General features: G+C 47.5%; 3 protein-coding genes across 4 annotated transcripts in view; 1 reads left to right on the top strand and 2 right to left on the bottom strand.

Moving 5' to 3' along the window:
* Positions 1 to 2,849: 2,849 nt before the first annotated feature.
* On the bottom strand, positions 2,850 to 3,701 carry rnf182 (ring finger protein 182). Its single transcript, XM_076019831.1, has one exon. It carries the CDS (start codon positions 3,699 to 3,701, stop codon positions 2,850 to 2,852), a length of 852 nt encoding a protein of 283 aa, XP_075875946.1.
* Positions 3,702 to 5,942: 2,241 nt separating this feature from the next.
* Positions 5,943 to 16,267, top strand: retreg1 (reticulophagy regulator 1). Of its 2 annotated transcripts, none has more exons than XM_076022247.1 (9): positions 5,943 to 6,276; positions 6,995 to 7,140; positions 7,507 to 7,537; positions 12,268 to 12,385; positions 13,396 to 13,480; positions 13,567 to 13,689; positions 13,797 to 13,867; positions 14,470 to 14,593; positions 14,868 to 16,267. In XM_076022247.1, the coding sequence occupies exons 1-9, from the start codon at positions 6,080 to 6,082 to the stop codon at positions 15,365 to 15,367; spliced, it is 1,395 nt and encodes a 464-aa protein (XP_075878362.1). In that variant the 5' UTR covers positions 5,943 to 6,079; the 3' UTR covers positions 15,368 to 16,267. The 2 variants fall into 2 exon arrangements, with proteins under 2 accessions (XP_075878362.1, XP_075878363.1); XM_076022248.1 differs by having other exon boundaries at positions 5,948 to 6,276; positions 6,995 to 7,101.
* Positions 16,268 to 16,883: 616 nt separating this feature from the next.
* Positions 16,884 to 18,485, bottom strand: part of marchf11 (membrane-associated ring finger (C3HC4) 11) — a 10,900-nt gene continuing 9,298 nt past the window's right edge. The window contains exons 4-5 of the mRNA XM_076022250.1: positions 17,639 to 18,485; positions 16,884 to 17,604 (exon numbers count right to left, since the gene is read on the bottom strand). The exon at positions 17,639 to 18,485 is cut by the window's right edge and continues 237 nt beyond it. Coding sequence (XP_075878365.1) covers positions 18,415 to 18,485 — 71 coding nt within the window. The 3' untranslated portion in view covers positions 16,884 to 17,604; positions 17,639 to 18,414. The remainder of the gene's footprint in view (positions 17,605 to 17,638) is intronic.

Below are 18,485 nucleotides of genomic sequence, written 5' to 3'. Positions count from 1 at the left end.
TGATGCCTTTATGTTATACATATATATATATATATATATATATATATATATATATATATATATATATACATACACATATATATGGAAAAGTTCATTAATTTCCATAATTCCATTCAAAAAGTCAAACTTTCATAGATTATAGATTCAGGGCCCACAATTTAAGTGATTTCAAGTATTTATTTGTTTATTTTCACATAATTTGGACTTCCAGCTCATAAAACCCACGAAAACAGGATTTCAAAAAATTAGAATACCGTGAAGAAATCACCATTTACTTCTCAGAAAAAAAGAAATAAATTAAGATCACATCAATTAAATCAAAATATTGTACTGTCAAAACGATATGTCAATCTTTAATACTTGGTTTTGTCTTAAGAACTGCCTCGATGCGCCGTGGCATTGAGGCAATCAGCCTGTGGCATTGCCTGGGGGTTATGGAAGCCCAGATCTCCTTGATGGTTGCTGTCAGCTCTTCTTTGTTTTTGGTTCTGGTGTCCCTCATTTTCCTCTTGATAATACCCCATAAATTCTCAATGGGGTTGAGGTCCGGTGAGTTGGCTGGCCAGTCAAGCACTGTGATCGCATGGGCATCAAACCAGGTTTTGGTGCTTCTGGCGGTATGGGCAGGGGCCAGGTCCTTCTGGAAGATGAAATCTGCATCTCCATACAGATCCTCAGCAGAGGAAATCATGAAGTCCTCTAAAACATTCTGGTAGATTGTTGCTGTGACCTTAGATTTAAGGAAGCAGAGTTTACCAACACCTGCACCGGACATTGCACCCCAAATCATGACTGACTATGGATATTTCACGCTGGACCTCAAGCAGCTTGGGTTCTGTTCCTCACCCGTCTTCCTCCAAACCCTTGGACCTTGATTTCCGAATGAAAGGCACACTTTACTTTCAACCTTGGACCACTGGCCAACAGTCCAGTCCTTCTTCTCCTTGGCCCAGTTGAGACGTTTCCTACGTTGGCTCAGGCTCAGAAGTGGCTTGACCTGGGGAACCCGACTTTCGTAGCCCATCTCCCGGATGCGTCTGAATGTGGTGGTTTTTGAAGCTGTGACTCCCGCCTCAATTCCACTCTTTCTGTATATCTGCCAGGTTCTTGAATCTTCTCTGTTTGATAATCTGCTGAAGCCCATGGTCATCTCTTTTTGGTGGTGCACCTTCTCCTGCCACATGTTGTCCTTCCACTAGACTTTCCACTGAAATGCTTGGACACAGCACTCTGTAAACAACCAGCCTCCTTGGCTATAATCTTTTGTGACTTACCCATCCTATGGAGGGTATCAATGATGTTCTTCTGGCCAGTTGTCAAGTCTGCAGTCTTCCCCATGTTGAACCGAACGGAGACAATTCAACCAAACTGAAGCAATTTAATGACATCTGGGGAAACCTGTGCAGGTGCTTTTAGTTTAGTAGATGACACTCAGTTTAAAAAAAATCATGCCCTGCAAAATCTGGGCTGATTTCTTCACAGTATTCTAATTTTTTGAAATCCTGTTTTTGTGGGTTTTATGAGCTGGAAGCCCAAATTATGTAATAATTAACAAATAAATACTTGAAATCACTTAAATTGTGGGCCCTGAATCTATAATCTATGAAAGTTTGCCTTTTTGAATGGAATTATGGAAATAAATTAACTTTTCCATGATATTCTAATTTTTTGAAAAGGGTCTGTACATATATATATATATATATATATATATATATATATATATATATATACATATATATATAGAAAATCAGACAAACTATGAGACTTAAACATTTTTCTCTCATTTAGCTTCTGAGACTTTTCAGTTGTTTAAATTGTATTGAAGCAGTGAGCCTTTCCTGTAGATTGTCCCTGTATAACACATTGATGAGTGTCAATAGTGTCACTCCTCCCATTCATCAGTAACATAAACAAGGAAGGCTAACGTATTGTTGTGGGTGTAATCCTTTTTATTTGATTTTGTGGTGAAACACTTACAAGCCGACTCCTCCACAGGATCATAGCATGTTGAGAAAACACGTGCGCACATCCCTTCATGTTGTCCGTAAAGTGTCGTTTTCCACAGGTGACAACAGCAAACCCGCAGCTGGTTGCTGAACGTCTGAGCTCTCAGGATGTGGTGACGTAAAAAAAAAAAAAAAAGGTTGCTGCATTTCTGGACAGGACAAACAAATCAAACAAATCCACTCCGTCCTCGTCCCGGTTGAAGGCCAGATGGTGTCGACACATGCAGATTTTTTTTTTCAAGTGTAAGCAAAGTTAAAGCAGGTATAAACACGGATATCAAAAGTGGGTCACCTTTAAAAGTTAAGGTTGAAGTTGCGGGTCTGTGGAGCCTATTCCAGCTGTCACAGGGCGAAGGCAAGGTGACACCCTGGACAAGTCACCAGTTCATCGCTGGGCCACATTGAGACAAACAAAGACAAACAGCCATTCGCTCTCTCACACACACACACACACACCTACGGTCAGTTTAGAGTTTCCAATTCACCTCGCATGCATGTTTTTGTAGTGTGGGAGGAAGCCGGAGAACCCGGAGAACCCGGAGAGAACCCACACAGACAGATGGAGAAGAGGAAGAGAAAGGTCCCAGGCCCTTTTCGCTGTGAGGCGCCAGTGCTAACCAATGCACCACCGTAAGCAGACAACCCAAAAAAAAAAAAAAAAAAAATCCGATATGGGCAACAAACCAAAGCTGGGTATCAAGTCCTCCAATAAAAAGCAGGGTACGAGGCTTTGGGCTGCAGGCTCAGGAGCTCACATTCCACAGGATGTGACGATCGATTGAAGAAAGTGTTTCCGCGCGGGGGTTGCGTCCCGTCAGAGCTCGAGAAAGCCGTCGCGGTCGGTCACGGCGACATGCAGGCCCGCAGCTCGTGGCAGACGCACTGGCAGACGCCGTAGGCCATGACCACGGCCAGGCTGGCGGGCACCAGGCTCACCAGCAGCACCCCCACGGTGGTCCGCTGCATGATGAGCAGGTACACGCCCATGGGCAGCGAGCTGAAGTACAGCAGCCCCAGCACCCACACCAGCGCCCGGGCCGAGGTGTGCAGCAGCAAGGCGGCGCAGTTCCACAGCGTCCACCGGTGGGCGCCGGAGGCCACCGAGTCCAGGCTGGTCGGCCGCAAGCCCCGCAGCTCCCGGGATACCACCGCCGGGGGCGGTGGCGGTGGTGGCGGCTCCATGATGGTGATGACCACAAAGTTCGGGGAGCTCCTGATGGAGGAGTAGGTGGTGTAGGAGGAGGACCCGGAGGAGGAGGTAGAGGAGGAGGTGGAGGAGGAAGGGGACACGGTCACCGTGCTGTCCCCCATCAGCGAGCCGAGTCGGCCGGGGCTGAGCAGCAGCTCCGGGCTGGTGGCCTCCTGGAGGTTCCTCCGGTTCCTGCTGAGGAGCGCCAGCGCCGCCACCAGGTTGCAGTCGTCCGGCAGGCTGCCCAGCGCCCCGGCCCGCAGCGCCGTGACGTAGCGGCAGAAGGGGCACACCACGGCGTTGGGGGGGCACTCGCCCAGGTCCAGGATCTTGGCCAGGCACTTGGTGCACAGCCGGTGGCAGCACTCCAGCACCTTTGGCCGGCGGGCCCCCAGCGTGTAGCCGCAGTAGCAGATCTTACACTCCAGCTCGTCCGACAGGCCCAGCGGGTCGGAGGGGCCCAAGCCGCTCCCGCCCTCCTCCGTGCCATGCAGGTCGATGGTCATGGCGACGGCAGGGGGTTCCCAAGTCCTGGGGGGTCTGGATCAGCAGAGGAATCCCAGCCCACGGCCAGATCCAGGATCAGCGCTGAGGGACGGAGCCGCTTTCCCATAGACGGAGACGGGGACGGTCCGCTCCGCTGGAGCTCTGGGGTTCATTGCGGCCGTGCGACACCACCCTGTGTATGTGTGTGTGTGTGTGTGTGTGTGTGTGTGAAATAGAGTGAGTGAGAAAGAGAGACTATGAGGGTTACCGTGGGAAGTCCGTTGGGATGTTCTGTCCACTGGGGTTCTCCTCTGAGCAGGAGCTCCAAAAAAAATCCTTCCATGGACTAAAAGGAAAAAGAGAGAGAGAAAGATAGAGATCGTTAGAGAAAGAGGGAGAGAGGGGGCAGAGAGAGAGAGAGGGAGAGAAAGTTAGAGAGAGAGAGAGAGGGGGTGGGACGGATGGAGGGAGGGAGGGAGGGAGGGAGGCAGGGAGATAACTGTTAACACAGCATTAGAAGAGAGCAAACAGAAGCAAAGGGACAACAAAGCAAAGCCTGTACAAACCAGAGCTGGAATTTTCGAGCCTGATCTTTTGTTGCCTGCTGAAATTCAGTCCAATTAGTGGCTCGCACACACACACGAGCACGCACACACACACACACACACACATACACGGACACTCGCATGCACACGCGCACACGCGCAAACACACATGCTCGCATGCACACGCCACACATGGCAGAGCATCTTTATGTTGGCTAACCTGTGTGGTTGCAATAAGACTCTGTGTTTCTGTGGCCGCAGTCAGATGGAGAAACGAGCAACACAAACCTCTGCCCAAAAGGTGGTGTTGTGTCAAACGATGATAAAGTTGTCAAAATGTTTTCGTCACCTGAAGAAAATTGGACCCACACAGAAAATAGCAACACTGACATGGAAAAAGTTAGACAGAACTAACTGAGGTAACCATGACAACCGCCTTCCAACCCACCTCCGAGGTGTGTTGACTGAAAGCTGCTTTTCTCCGCAGCTTTGTGTTTTCCCGTAGCTGTCGGGACTTTCTCCCCCCCCCCAACACAAATCCTTCCCTGCTCCTTCCACCCTGTGCTTCGCCAGATTCAACCAGGTTGACGTTTTAAACTTTGAGTTTTCGGCGCATCTCGATTTTCAGGGTTCTGTCCTGATTCTGCACCAAGAAGTGCGGTGCAGCCAGGAGCCAAAGAGAAAAGCCCACCGCCCCTGTTTGAGCCGTACATGCGTAGCAGCACGTCGATGCTGTGTAGGGAACTTATGCTTCTGTTTTGATGCCTTCGCTCCACTCTGCCAAGGCCGGGCAGCTGCTTCTGATAAGTGCAACAGACTAAACATCTCCACGCCGCTTTCTAATCTGTTTACTGTCCTTCAGGCATTGCCAACTGGGCAGGAGAACCTTCATCTTGAAGCTGCCAGCATTTCTCCTGGATTCAGTGAAGCTCGACCTCAGTCACCCTGGCTGAGAGTCTCTGTCAGTTCATCGTCAAGCGCATCGTTTCCACCACACACACACACACACACACACACACACACACACACACAGAGCCACTCCTGTTCAGGCCTCTGAAAGTCAGGCTCATGACAGAGAGTTCTGGAAGATGCAACAAGCTAATTGGGTAATTGCAAAAAACGAGTCAGTAACTAAGTCAGAACACAAGGATTTATCATCATATCTGAGCTTCACAGACTGTTTCTCTCTCCGGCACTGACCAGAACACCAGCAAAAGCAAATGACCACTAGTATTTGGTTGGGATGTCGTACATTTCATTGAGTGATATATGTTTTTCTCCTCACACACGCACACGCACACGCACACACACACACACACACACACTGACGTCAACGACCTAATGCCAAAACAAAACAGGTTCAAATCTGCTTCAAGCCAGAGATTTGAGGGATCGATACCGTGAGGAAGTGTATTTTCACAATAAAAGCTGGAACTAATTCAGACACTTTCAGTGACTGCAATAGACTCGTCTGCAGTTGAAAATGTTGAAGATAAAAATTCACCGAAAAAAACACGATGTTTTTCTTAAGATTTCAAAAAAATAGTCCCTGTGTCTCAGCGCAAGGTTATTTAAAGACTGGTATGTCATATGAGATATATAGGAAGATATGTTCGGGTTTTTTTTTTGTGTGTGTGTTTTTAAAAGATTTCTCATGAATCCTCTTGCTATCCTCACATTTAACAAGTGTATGAAAACACGTTTTACATCAAACCTTTCAGGAAAAAGGTGTTTTGGCTGAAGGTTCTTTTAACTTTGAAAAGCTCACACCGGATCTAATTTTGCCTTGTCGTCTCTGTGTTGATGCCGTCTGGAGCGGCAAAGCGGCAGCGCGTCTACGCCGGTCGTTTCCCATGCAGCGAAGCCGGGAACCAGGTGCCGCAGGCGGCGTGAAGGAGGCGGCGGCAGGGCCACCGGAGCCGCCAAGGAGGGCACGCGGGGCGGACACGCCTCACGGGCCCCCGGGCTTTCGGCTCTCCGGCCTGGTCAGCTGGAGGCGGAGACCCTGCTGGAGCTGCGCCCTGTTCGCTGCAGCTAACGCGGTGTTCTGGTAGGAACCATGACGCAGGGATATCACACATACACACTCACACATACACTCCTCATCACAAGTGATGACAACTAGTTCCCTCAAATGTCAGCTTTTCTCCCAGCTTCCTGGTGATTAAATGCTGTGCTTTCACTCTTCCCTCAGTAACCACTTATCTGTAAAATATAAATAAGGAAATTTACATGTACATGTATGTAGCAAAAATACATTTGTAATCCCTAAGTCTGCCTTGTTTTATGGGTTTCCTTCTATTTATAAATAGAGGAAGGGATGTCTGCCTCAGGAGTTTGTCTATTGGCCCCTAAAATACTGAACAGTGTCTTGTGGTCTTGAGAGATCATTTTTAAAATTAAATATTAAAAATATTTTAAAATCAGTAAATAAAAATTGGGTTGCTGGTTATAGTTTACGCCCAGTGTCATATGGCAAATACCTACTTTTGTGTCAATGCCCGTCAATACTTCAATCATTTAGGCAAAATACTTACTTTATTGTCATTTAAGTTTTGCCGTGAGATCATTTTGATGTGTTACTTTTTCCACTGAATGTGGCTGCTGTACAGGAAGAAACAAACGTGGTGGCGTCACACTGATGATGATGATGATGATGGTGGTGGTGGTGGTGGTGGTGGTGGTGATGATGATGATGATGATGATGATGATGATGATGATGATGATGATGATGATGAAGCCTCTTTGTCTCATTTCTCCTCCTCCAGGTTTGTGGCCTTCAGCCCTCTGCGGACCTGCAGCCTTCTGGCCGTCCTGCTTCTTTCTCTGGTCATCTTGGTGACCATCAGAGATGTGGCTCAGTCCAGACCCACAGGTAGCACCAAGAAACCTGGAGTGACCACAGTGCAAATGTGTGAGAGGAGAAATTACAAAATAAAAATAGAAAAAAAATGCATTCAAATTCTATTATTACACAACAAAGTTTTTTAATTCATCAATTACAGATTTTCGAATGATTTTGCGATTTCTTTTCACATTTGCTTAAGATATGTATTCACATTGATTTAGTTTATAACTGATGCTTATTTAGTTTTAATATTAATGCAAGTTTTCTTTTATTTAACTCATCTTAAAGTTTAAAGTCAAATAAATTTTATTTTTTTATAATTTTTATACGCAAAACTGTAATAACAAGGTGCAACAAATTATGTTATGAATGTTATGAATTTTATCTTATCTACACTATTTTGCGGTTAATCACTCTATTCACTTCACACAGGCGCTCATTTGTGGCACCGCCTCACTGCAAGGTAGGACACTGGAGAGATTCTGTGTGTGTCTGTGTCTGTGAATGTGTGTGTATGTGTGTGTATGTGCGGGCGTGTGTGCGTGTCACATGATGCTGCCATCACGTCATTGCAGCATGACTTGTATTATTGGCTCACAAATTGGTGGGCGGGCACTGCTAGTGACTAAGCAATTAGCCTAGCATGAAGCTAGGTAGAATGACGTGTGCTCAGTGTGCATGTGCACTGTTGACAGCTGTCTATGGCTACACCAGCGACACAAACCACGCTGGAGTTTGTCATCTTGAGCAGCCACCATAAAAATTCTTTTCATGTTATACTTTAGGAAAAGTTCAGTGACCTTCTCTGAAGTGAGATTGTCAGGCAGTCTGTCTGTCTGTCTGTCTGCCTGCCTGTCTGTCTGCCTGTCTGTCTGCCTGTCCGTCTGTTTTTACTCAGAAAGAGAAGCGACGTTCGTTTCTTTTAGGTTTTTGAAAACTCCAAAACTTGTCAGAAATTCCTTTCAGCACAAGAACAACTTCACCGTCCCAGCCACTAGGGGGCCTGGCTGATCCTGCTCTCTCGCATGTTTGAATTTTTAAAGACGACGGCAGGACCGGAAAATTTCCACCATGTGTCGCCCGCCACCCGCTCCGGCGTCTCTGTGACGTGCGTCCAGCTGAGACACTTTGTGTTGTTGTTGTTGTGTTGCCGCCACCTGCTGCTGTCAGTCTCACGGCTGATTGTGCGAGTCTCAGGCCGGGGCTTGTGGGAGATTAACTGCTGACCCAAAATGCGAGTTGACAGCTGGGATGTTTGGAGCAACAACCTCCTTCCTTTTGCTGTGTGCGTGCGTGTGTGTGTGTGTGTGTGTGTGTGTGTGTGTGTGTGTGTGTGTGTGAAGGAAACAGCTGATTCTTTTAAAGGAGAATCTTCTAAATAATTTGAAGAAGTCTAGCAGGCTCACCTCATCCAGGGGGCGCTACAGAACGAGGAAGTTACTTTCCCTCGGTTGCTGTTGACTGGTGGAAAATCTTTTGGCGTAGTTTGTCCAGCTAGAGAGGAGACACACACCTCTACAGCCATCTCTCTCTTTCTCTCTCTCTCTCTCACACACACACACACACACACACACACACACACACACACACACACACAAACACTCACACACACCATATACAACATGGTAGTTTCAACATACGTGGAAAACATCATGTGACTCCAAACAACTGGATGTTCTGCTGTTTGTTCCCACAACAACCACTAGGTGTCTCTTTAGTAATGAGAAACCTTGACAATCTGCTCCCTGTGTGTGTGTGTGTGTGTGTGTGTGTGTGTGTGTGTGTGTGTGTGTGTGTGTGTGTGTGTGACTCAGCTGTTTCCGCTGATTCACTGGGAGCGACGCGAGAAGACGACGTGAGGTCGGTCAAACCAATCAGATCGCTTGGCAGTTAGTGCGGGGGTGTGATTCACAGCGGCTCCTCCGATTGGATGAGGGGCCCCCAGGACTGGTGGAAAACAACACCCCAAACAACAAACCAGCAACAGGAAGGCAACAAGAGTTTCGCCATCACAAGTCAAGTGATGTGACGTCCGTAAACATTCCACCTTTGTTGGAGTTCACAAAATAAATAGTCGAAGTGAACTAACGACATTTGGAAGAAATGATACTGATAATCCTTTCGGACACATTGATATCGTGTTTTTTCACGAGAGCTTGGAATTCTTGACCTGATCATTGTCACAGGTTGTGAACTGAAATGCAACTCGATTCTTTCAGCAAGTGTGGGCTGTTGACAGGACAGTGAGTCTGAGCCGTGTCAGCGCCACATGTCTCCTCCCATCCATGTGGTGTCACCGGCAGATGTGGAAGCCTGTTAAAGCCACTATTCTCTCCTCCTGATGGCTTGTTTTTGGAATGTAGTGTGACCAAGTTATTTTTAGACGGACGGCTTGAAATACTCCAAGCGGGGCTTCATTCAGGATAAACACAAGCTGCTCCCCAGACGTGTGGCACGTCAGAAACCTGCCGTCCTGCATCTCGCTGTCATTTCTATTGTTCAAATTTTTTAGTTTTCTTCTCCCCCGGATTTGATTCTTCCTACCTTTGTTTGCCATCCGGGTGTGTGACGTTCAACCCTGAAGACTCGCTGGGAGCGGGACAAAGATCCTGAGATGTCTCCTGAACGTGGTGGAGCAGGGCTGAGGTAGGAGCGGATGGAGCGCAGACAGCGGTGGTTGACTTCGAAAGTGTCTCTGGATGAATTTGTGTTTGGGCTTTTGAGGCAACTTGAGCGCTTAGTTGGCAAGATGGAGCTAATTTACACATTCGGCCAACAAGTCAGTGTGCGGCAATCCTAACTGGTCCTGACTGGTGTCACTGTAAATCTCTCTCTCGACGTGTTCAGTGTATGGCGGTACGATTTATCGCGATATGTACCGTGTTATCGCATCAGATTGATTCTACAGTGCTTTGTCCTGAGCACTGCCATCTAGTGGCCTGGATTTTAAACAACAAAACATAAACAGCCTAGTCTAGCTAGTCTTTCGTCGCCCTGTGGCGCAGGATCCCGAATCCTTCTGCGCTGGAAAAAACCCTCAGTTCCCCCTCAGATGAATTAGTGCTGCTGCTAGTTGTGTTATCACAATCTTGTTGTGGAGACATTTCATCGTGTTTGTGTTTTGTGCGACAATTTCCTCTCCACTAATGGAGCCAGTGGTCTTCCTGCTGGTGGGAGGAGCTGCTCCTAGTACAGCTAGATGGAGTTGAGAAAAGCATCCGGCTGGATCAGTTTTTACCCCCCTCACCCCCCGGTGATGACTGACAACTGGTCGGCTAGTATTTGGTTTGTCCACCAACCACATGCAGCCAAGAGACTCTGAACTTGATGACACTCTGTCAACCATCTGCCAAGATGTTCTTGGAAAGTCCAGCTGGTTGCATCATCATCATCATCATCATCATCATCATCACCGTCTCCGCTGTGTGGCTTCTCCTGTTACCTCCAGCTCCTGGCTTCATGTCTTGCAGTAACTCTGCCTGCGAGCATGTGGCCACACGCTGAATGTAAACAGCGCTGAACCGGCCCAGACCGCCGGATCAACAGATTTACAGCCCGATGGGTGGAGCTGCCATGTTTTTGCCGCCATTCCTCACATTGTTTGGCCCCCCGAGTCTATTTCTGCAGTGCCGGCTCAGACAGGTCAGAGTCCAGGATGTTTCAGCCTGTCACACCATCCGCCACCTCCTCTCGCTAACCTCAAAAAGTTGGTTTTGAGGAGATGTGAGGAGTCGTTTCTGATGTTCTCTGCTATTGGACGCTCCATATCATCCAAAACTCCCATGCCTCCTTCCTGACAATGAAATCACCACTAAAGTCCACCCTTCACCTCTTCTTCTGCCACTGCACCGTGATGTCTCAAAGGGCACTGATACTTCAGGTTGGCAAACCACACTGCCGGTTCACAGCGGTTCTGAGAGGTGTCCCCAGGATGATAACGCTCCACTCAGTGTGGAGGCCCCCATGAGTTTTAGCAGGAGGCTGTAAACAGAGGGCTAAACACGGTGCTCTCTCGAGTTTGTCTAAGTTTTGACATCTTTTCTGTCGAGACATTTTTGTCATTGAAATCAGTTCATGGTTCATGACTGTGAACTGATATGGGGAGTTGCGCCATCTAGAGGATTGGAGACCAAGAAGAAATGAATGATGAAAAACAAAGGAACACACACTTTAAAAAGATAACCGTCAGTGATGGAGCTGTCGCTGGGATCTGGTGGTCACCTGACCTCTCGGTTGGCAGGCTGTGGCGGTCACCTGACCTCTCTGTGGCCGAGTCAGGTGACCTGAAACATGTGGCTGCTGTCGCTGGCGCCTCTTTCCAGGGAGAGCCAAGTGTTTCGCCGAGCAGTATCACTCTCACACTCATCATCTTTCCCTGGAAGTGGGACTCATGCTCTGGGCATGTGCTCAGGGACAGGGGAGGGAGCAGGGGTGATTGGGGTGTGGGTGGGGTCACTTTTTAGGGGTCAGAGGTGACGGCAGGGGTGACCCCTGGCTGCTTTGGTTTTGCACAACCACACTGTTGTGATGAAAAGCTGCTGCTTTTGGAAATTTCACACGTCGTCTGACTCTGAGTGAAGGTCTGGACCTGTTGGTCGTCCTCTCGTGTCTTATGAAACAGGTCCCTCTTGTAAATTAGACCCTGGGTCTAAAAAATAAAGGTCAATAAATAAACGTCGGACTGAACTTCCCGCCGTCCAAGTAAGATCCCCGTCCCAGTCAACTGAGGTGGCACAGATTGCCTCTCTGAAAAGTCTCATCCTGGATATTTTGGCCAGTGGTGTTTGTGGTGTAAATGGGTGTCGGAGTGCCAGCGGCGGGCTGTTGTGGTAACCAGATCTCTGTTGTCGCTGCACACCAGCCAGTTTCCAGAACAGCTGCTGGCATTGCGGCGGAAATCTGACTGGAATCTGACGAGAGCCACGGAGAGCGCCGCGTTGTCTCCTGCTGCCTGATTCATGAGTCAGCCGGAGGTGAAATCCATCTCACACCAACGACGGCAAAACGAAAAACATCACCGGAAATCACAACCTTGATGACAATGTGGATGAAAAATTCACTTTTTATTTATTTTTTCTCTCGGTGCCTCGACACCCCTGAATACTTTCCGCCAGCAGTCGTAAAATCTCGACGTTTTCTACTTCCATGTCTGCGACCTCTAAGGTGACCTCTGTGTGCCCTTACCTGCTGCAGCTGGGAGATTATGGACTCCGGTCAGGATGCTGTCGGCCACTCTGGACCTCAACTCAGTGACTCCCTCAGACTTTTCCTGCAGGAGACGTCGGCCTTCAAGCAGCAGAACCCGGGAAAGGTGAGATTGGTGGCCAGTGGTTCTCCCAGGTTTTGCTTCTAGATTTAAAGTGATGATGTTGAGGTCCAAACCTGCGACTGACAGATGTTAGTTGACACGGGTCAGCTCAAAATGCACTTAGCTATGTTTCATATGTATTTTGTTACCATTTGCTCCCTGCTTGAACCGACCTGTGTTATTCACACTCTTGGGTTGCAACCTCACCTTTGACAATAAATCTGTAAGCCATAGGTATCAAACTCTGGGTTGTGGGCCAAATTTGGCCCACAGCGTTATTATATTTGGCCCACGAGGCAATTCAAAATCACTACTAGGGCTGGCCTGCAGGTTTTATCCAGCACATGTACCGCTAATGCTACAAATCCCAGAATGCCGTGCTGGTATTTTAGCTCGTCAATCAGGAGAGGACGTTAATTGAAGGATATTATGATGATTTCATTGGTTTATTGTTGTTATTTTATTTTTACATTCAATATTAGCCTTTGGCAAAAGGTTACTGTTGAAATTTCAATCAGATGGCTGCAAATTAAAAAAAAAGATTTTATTTACATTTTATTTGTTTTGATAAGTTTTTTATTTAAAAATCCAATTTGGCATATATATGAAGTTATTTATTGTATAGTATTACGCTTTGTTTGTTCCAATATCAATGTTGATACAAAACTTGTTTCGGCCATACACAGGTTCACTGTTCTATCTGGAGGAAGATTGTTTCAATAAATGTGAATGTTATAAAGTTTTAAATTTTAGCCCACTGTGTATTTCAGACAGTCATGCTTTCATTATAGCCAAAGTCAAAGAAAGAAAAAAAATACTTTAAAAGATTAAAAAAACAAAACAAAAAAAAACAAAATTTCTAGGGAAACGATAGATTATGTGGAAGTCATAGTTGCCCCAAAGGAATACCCTGGAGCTGGAGCCATTGCTTTCTGGACCAACCTTGAGTCATTTCTCATCAACTCACAGTTTCCTTGTTGTTCTCTCTGTGTTTCCTCTCTGCCGTCGACTAGTTCTGCCTGCTGGTCTGCAGCGTTTGCACTTTCTTCGCTGTTCTAGGACGCTACATTCCAGGAGTGGTCATCTCGTACATCCTAGGTGAGTCTCCAGGAGAGCGGGGGAAACATCCTGCGAGGGTTGGGTACGAGTAGATCTGGGAGCTCGCCTCCGTCTTCTCCCCGCAGTGCTCGCCGTCTTCCTGTGGCCACTGATCTCGTCTCATGATGCCACCTTGTGGCTGGAACCGGTTCTGCAGAAACTGGACTTTGGCGTCCTCAAGGCCCTTCAGAAAATCAGAGAGAACCAAAGTGAGTGACCCTGGCCGTTCGGTGTCTTGTGATTTCAGCTAATTTTATGAAAGTCTCACCATAATCTCATAGTTGAGGATTTCTGAAAAACGATTTGTTCCCGACAGAGCGGAGAGTCCTGCAGGCTCAGGCAGAGAGGGAGGCCGTCGAGTCTGACCTCTCCTCCATGTTTCCCAAGGTCAGCTGATTAGCTCAACTCATCCAATCACACACATAATGAAGTGGAAACTAACAATGGCCTAACTCAGGCATGGGCAAACCACGGCCCGGGGGCCATGTGCGGCCCGTTAAGATTTTCAATCTGGCCCGGCAAACTTGAACAAATGTTATTAATCAGTCAGTAAGCCATTAAATAACTGCATTTCATCCATTTTTCAGTGTCGTGAGAGTCACTTCAATAAAGAGCTAAATACCATGGGGCTTCAACGACGCTGATTTTGTTGTTTGTTTCTTTTTAATTGAAATTCAAACACAAATTTTTTCTCACATGAGGTGGGTCACCACAACACTCTGTCCATCTGCTCCCGCTCCGGCCCCTCTGTCAAATTTTAGAACCACAGTGGCCCACCAGTCAAAAAGTTTCCCCTCCCCTGATCTAACTCAAACTAAACACAGTCAGATTATGAAAACTGTGATCTTCCACACCCTGGAAGAGGATGAGAACAATCTGATCTCAGAGGGCGGAGCCAACCCCTGACTGGGGGTGTGGCCGCTCGTGACATCACTCTGCTGCCGTGTTAAGTGAGCTGTTGGCTCTTTGTCACCTGTCTCCGGCTGCAGCTGGACTCGGCGGCGTGCAGGGAAATGTCCGTCTCCGACACCGAGGTGTCCGACCTGACGTGGACCGACAACGGTACCTTCAACCTGTCGGAGGGACACACGCCACAGACGGACAACTCCGACGGTCTGTTCAGTTCCACCACCGGTTCCAATTTTAGGGTTAGCAATTTGTCGCACTAATGGGAGGTCAGACCAATGCCATGCTTATTGCATGTTATTGCAAGCAATGGCACATGCACAAAATCTGACCCTCCAGATGAGAGCGCCCCCATGTGGGCTTTTAGTCAAGAGCTATCGGTCAGAAGTCAGCGAAGCAAGTCAGACATCCACATGCTTTCTAACTAGCCACATGATGCTAACAGACAGACTCTGCTCTCTTTGACTCCGCCCCCTCACAGACCTGGACAGGGAGGAAGTGTTCGCCAGCGGCCTGCCGGACTTCCCCTCGCTGGACAACGGCGCCACCACCAACGGCGACGACGACGAGCTGAGCCTGGGCCTGCCCTCGGCCACGCCCCCTGGCCATCAGTCAATTAAACTGGCGCACACATCCCGCCCTCACAGAGACCAAAAGGCCGACACTGACTTGGCACTGGAGTTGGTGAACCAGATGGCGGGCGACGTCATCGCCACCGTCCTCACGACGGCCATCCAGGAGAGAATAGAGGCGGCGGTCGGGGGGGCGCTGCTCCCAGGATACACCGGGCCGCTGGAGCTGGCCGAGGAGTCGGACAGCGAGGTGGAGGACTTTGAGCTGCTGGACCAGTCGGAGCTGGAGCACCTGGAGGGGGAGCTGGGGCTGGAGGTCAAGAAGGCCACGCCCACAGACGAGGCCCCGCCCCCTGAGGACAAGGCGTCGTCTTCAGGATTCTTCTCCAAACTCCTGAGGCGCCACTGATGTGGGGGTGGGATGGGGAGGGGTGGGTGTGATGGGTTGAGGTGGGTGGGGTGGGTGGTCCGTGGGTGGGGTCTTTTCATTTTTTTTTACACTTTCACTTCATGACCGACCGGGTCACCACACGTTTCGACACAGCGGTGCAAACGGCCCAATCAGAGCATGACTACATGCACACACACACACACACACACACACCCACACCCACACACACACACACACACACACACCCTGAAATAAATCGACATGTTGGAGGACGAGTGCTGCAGCCAGGGGGCGCTTTTCAGCGACGGCCTTCTCCCGACGAGCATCTGCGTCACCACAGTCTCACAACAACAGTTTGTTGTGTGTTGTGTTAGAATCTGCTGCTTTACACAACAACGACTTCACAGCGCACTGCAACTGCCTGAAACTAAAGCATAGTTTGTAATAAATCAGTGAATAAAGAGATTTTGGTTTTCAAATCCAAAAACTTGACTATTAGCAGTAGAAACTACCTGTTTCTACTGCTAGATGTTAGAAACAGGTTTCTCCATTCAGCCAGACTACCCAGAATTCCGCAGGTGCCAAATCACCTGCCGCTCGCTGAGAAGCTTTGACGTCATAACGGCTGCATCACTACGACAAACATTAATAAGCCTCTTGCTCGTTTGTATTATTTACTTTTTCTACATTTTCTACGTACCTTTTCTCCTGCCTCGATTCAGTGTTTGGTCTGAGGACGTCACACTGGTACTATGCATGGAGATCTCATTGTTAGACGAGTCTGTTGGAACACTTTCTGCGCTTTAAGTCGATGACAACCATAAGAAAAAACAAACAAAAAACAAACAAACCCCGAAGCCAGGAAAACTTTGTCTCCCCCTGGTGGCCTTTTAACAGAACAAGCATATAGACGTAGAACGAACAGAATACTTCCACACTGCTCCTTAATGCTTCACTATTGAGCGCTTGCCTGCCTCTTCGTCAGCGTGAACTTCTCCTTTAATGTGTCTGGTTCATTTCAAGATGTTGACTTTCTGTGGATGACACGCAGAGACGTCACTTTCCCTATTGCACGTCTCTGTGATGCCAACTCTGATTGGTTGCAGGGGATTTTTATTTTTATTTTTATTTTATTTGTTTTTAGCTTTTCTGTGTTTTTCTGCATTAATTTATTACATGTAAAATCTGTCCTGGCTTCAGTTAATAAAGATATTGAATGAAATCTTATCAGTCTGCTTTTCAATTCACTCACTCTTTTTGTTTGGGTTTGTTCAACTAGGAAACGGTAGTTTCCCATTTGTGTGGAAGCAAAACCCAAGTTGTAGCCCAGACCCTCTTCCTGATTAGTCCTGCCTCACTGATAAGAATTTAGATCAAACCTTGCTATACTGGCTGTGGGGGGTTTCAGCTGTTTTGTGAGTTTCTGTCCTGAGATGTGACACACACACACACACACACACACCTGATGACAAGGCCTGCTCCATTTTTTGGGACTTTTTTCAATTGCGTTTTCAAATAGTCCCAGAAATCTTACAAGTCGGCTGCATCGGTGCTCCTGTGGTGCAGGAGCAGCCTTAATTCCTTCAAACTGCAAACTGGAGAGATTCCTTCCTGCTGGACGACAATCACAGGATATAAAGCTGGATTTAAAAGGCAGATAGTTTCAGTTGTAATACTTTTTAATCATCGTCCAAGTTTACCAACACTGAATCCTCCTCTCTCACGGTTTTTTTGCACTTTGAAGTGAATGACCCACACGGCTCTCCATTTATATAAATACTCTTTATACAATACATTCAAAAGAAAGTAAAAAACAAATACAGCCAACAGCTAAAGTCACATTCAGGTCGTGTCTGTGCTGCCCTACTGAGCTTCCCTAAGGCACCAAAGCAAAACTGAAGACATCCCACAACCTGAAACGCAACAACGAACAGGCCGAGTGGAGTCGGAAACAGTCAGGAGACATTTTATACCACATGTTCAAAAACAGTTGTATCTGTCTGTCAACTGCATGGTCAAACAACAAAAGAACAATCAGCTTCTAAAGTGGGCTTGTGCTCATCGTACGACCGTCTATTGTTGGAGTGTTCAAGCCTCTTCAGCCACCACTGGGATCTGACTGAAGAGTCATCAAAGACATCAAAGACTGGTTCAGCAACACCCACTGGAAATGACTAGTGGCCCAGTATTAGCGTTAGCCATCAACTGTGGCACATTAACCTGCTGCTGGCAGTGTTAGCATGCTAAGCTACCGGCTGAGCCGCCGGAAGCTTTCGACTGAACCCAGACCGCTTTGTTTTTGTCATTTTGTTTTCTCTGTTGGGATTAAGCTAGGCTAGCACCGCAGGCTTTTGTTGGTTTTGTTGGTGCTGCACTTGACTCGTCTAACAAATAATGCCTGTTGTTTTCACTTTTGCACAATCTTAAAAAAAAAAAAGTGTGCACATTATCTGTTTTTTCACAGGTAGACTACATAGAAGCTTCCCAAACCCGAGACACAACCTCTGGACTGCCCCCTAGTGGCTAGAGGCTGAAGTCAAGTCAACAGCTCCTCCCTTACATGTTAGCAAAAAGGACAAACTATAGACGTCATGGTTTCAGCTTCTCATCACACTAATGTTTTTTTCAGACGTTGACATTCCTCACTTTTTCTTTCAACTCAACATCCTGTGCGTTAGTTCAAATAAAAATCTTTTTTTCGGAAAGTTGGTGCCATGAATCCAATTCACCCTTCACTTAGCAACTGTGCTTTTAATGATTAGTTAATTAAAATGACTGATATAAAAAAAATGACTTGGGTATATGAAGTAGCCATCAGCCGTTGATGCTGCGTTTCTATTTTGTTGCCGGTGAAAAGAGAGAAACAGGGCAGCGGGTTCCGTTCATACATGAAGACAAGGTCGAGCACGAGCCAGGTGAACTGTAGACTTGAGGACCGGCCCCAGGAGCAGACTAACTAATCCCACTTATTTAAATGAAAAAAAATAAATATTAAGACAGCAAAGTCACATGGTGTAATTCCAAAGACCGCCTCCAGGGTTGTGCTAACTTTCTCCGGCACGGCCCTAAACCGACGTCACACGGATCACCACCTCTCCCGAGTCACTGTCCCGGCCCAGGGTGTCCCGGGGAGCCA

This window comes from Nelusetta ayraudi, unplaced genomic scaffold, assembly GCF_046127955.1.
Source record: "Nelusetta ayraudi isolate G7.1 ecotype Tasmania unplaced genomic scaffold, CSIRO-AGI_Nayr_v1 ptg000011l, whole genome shotgun sequence".
Lineage (NCBI taxonomy): Eukaryota > Metazoa > Chordata > Actinopteri > Tetraodontiformes > Monacanthidae > Nelusetta > Nelusetta ayraudi.
The sequence above is the reverse complement of the archived record's forward strand: the minus strand, read 5'-3'. Positions and strand labels throughout refer to the sequence as shown.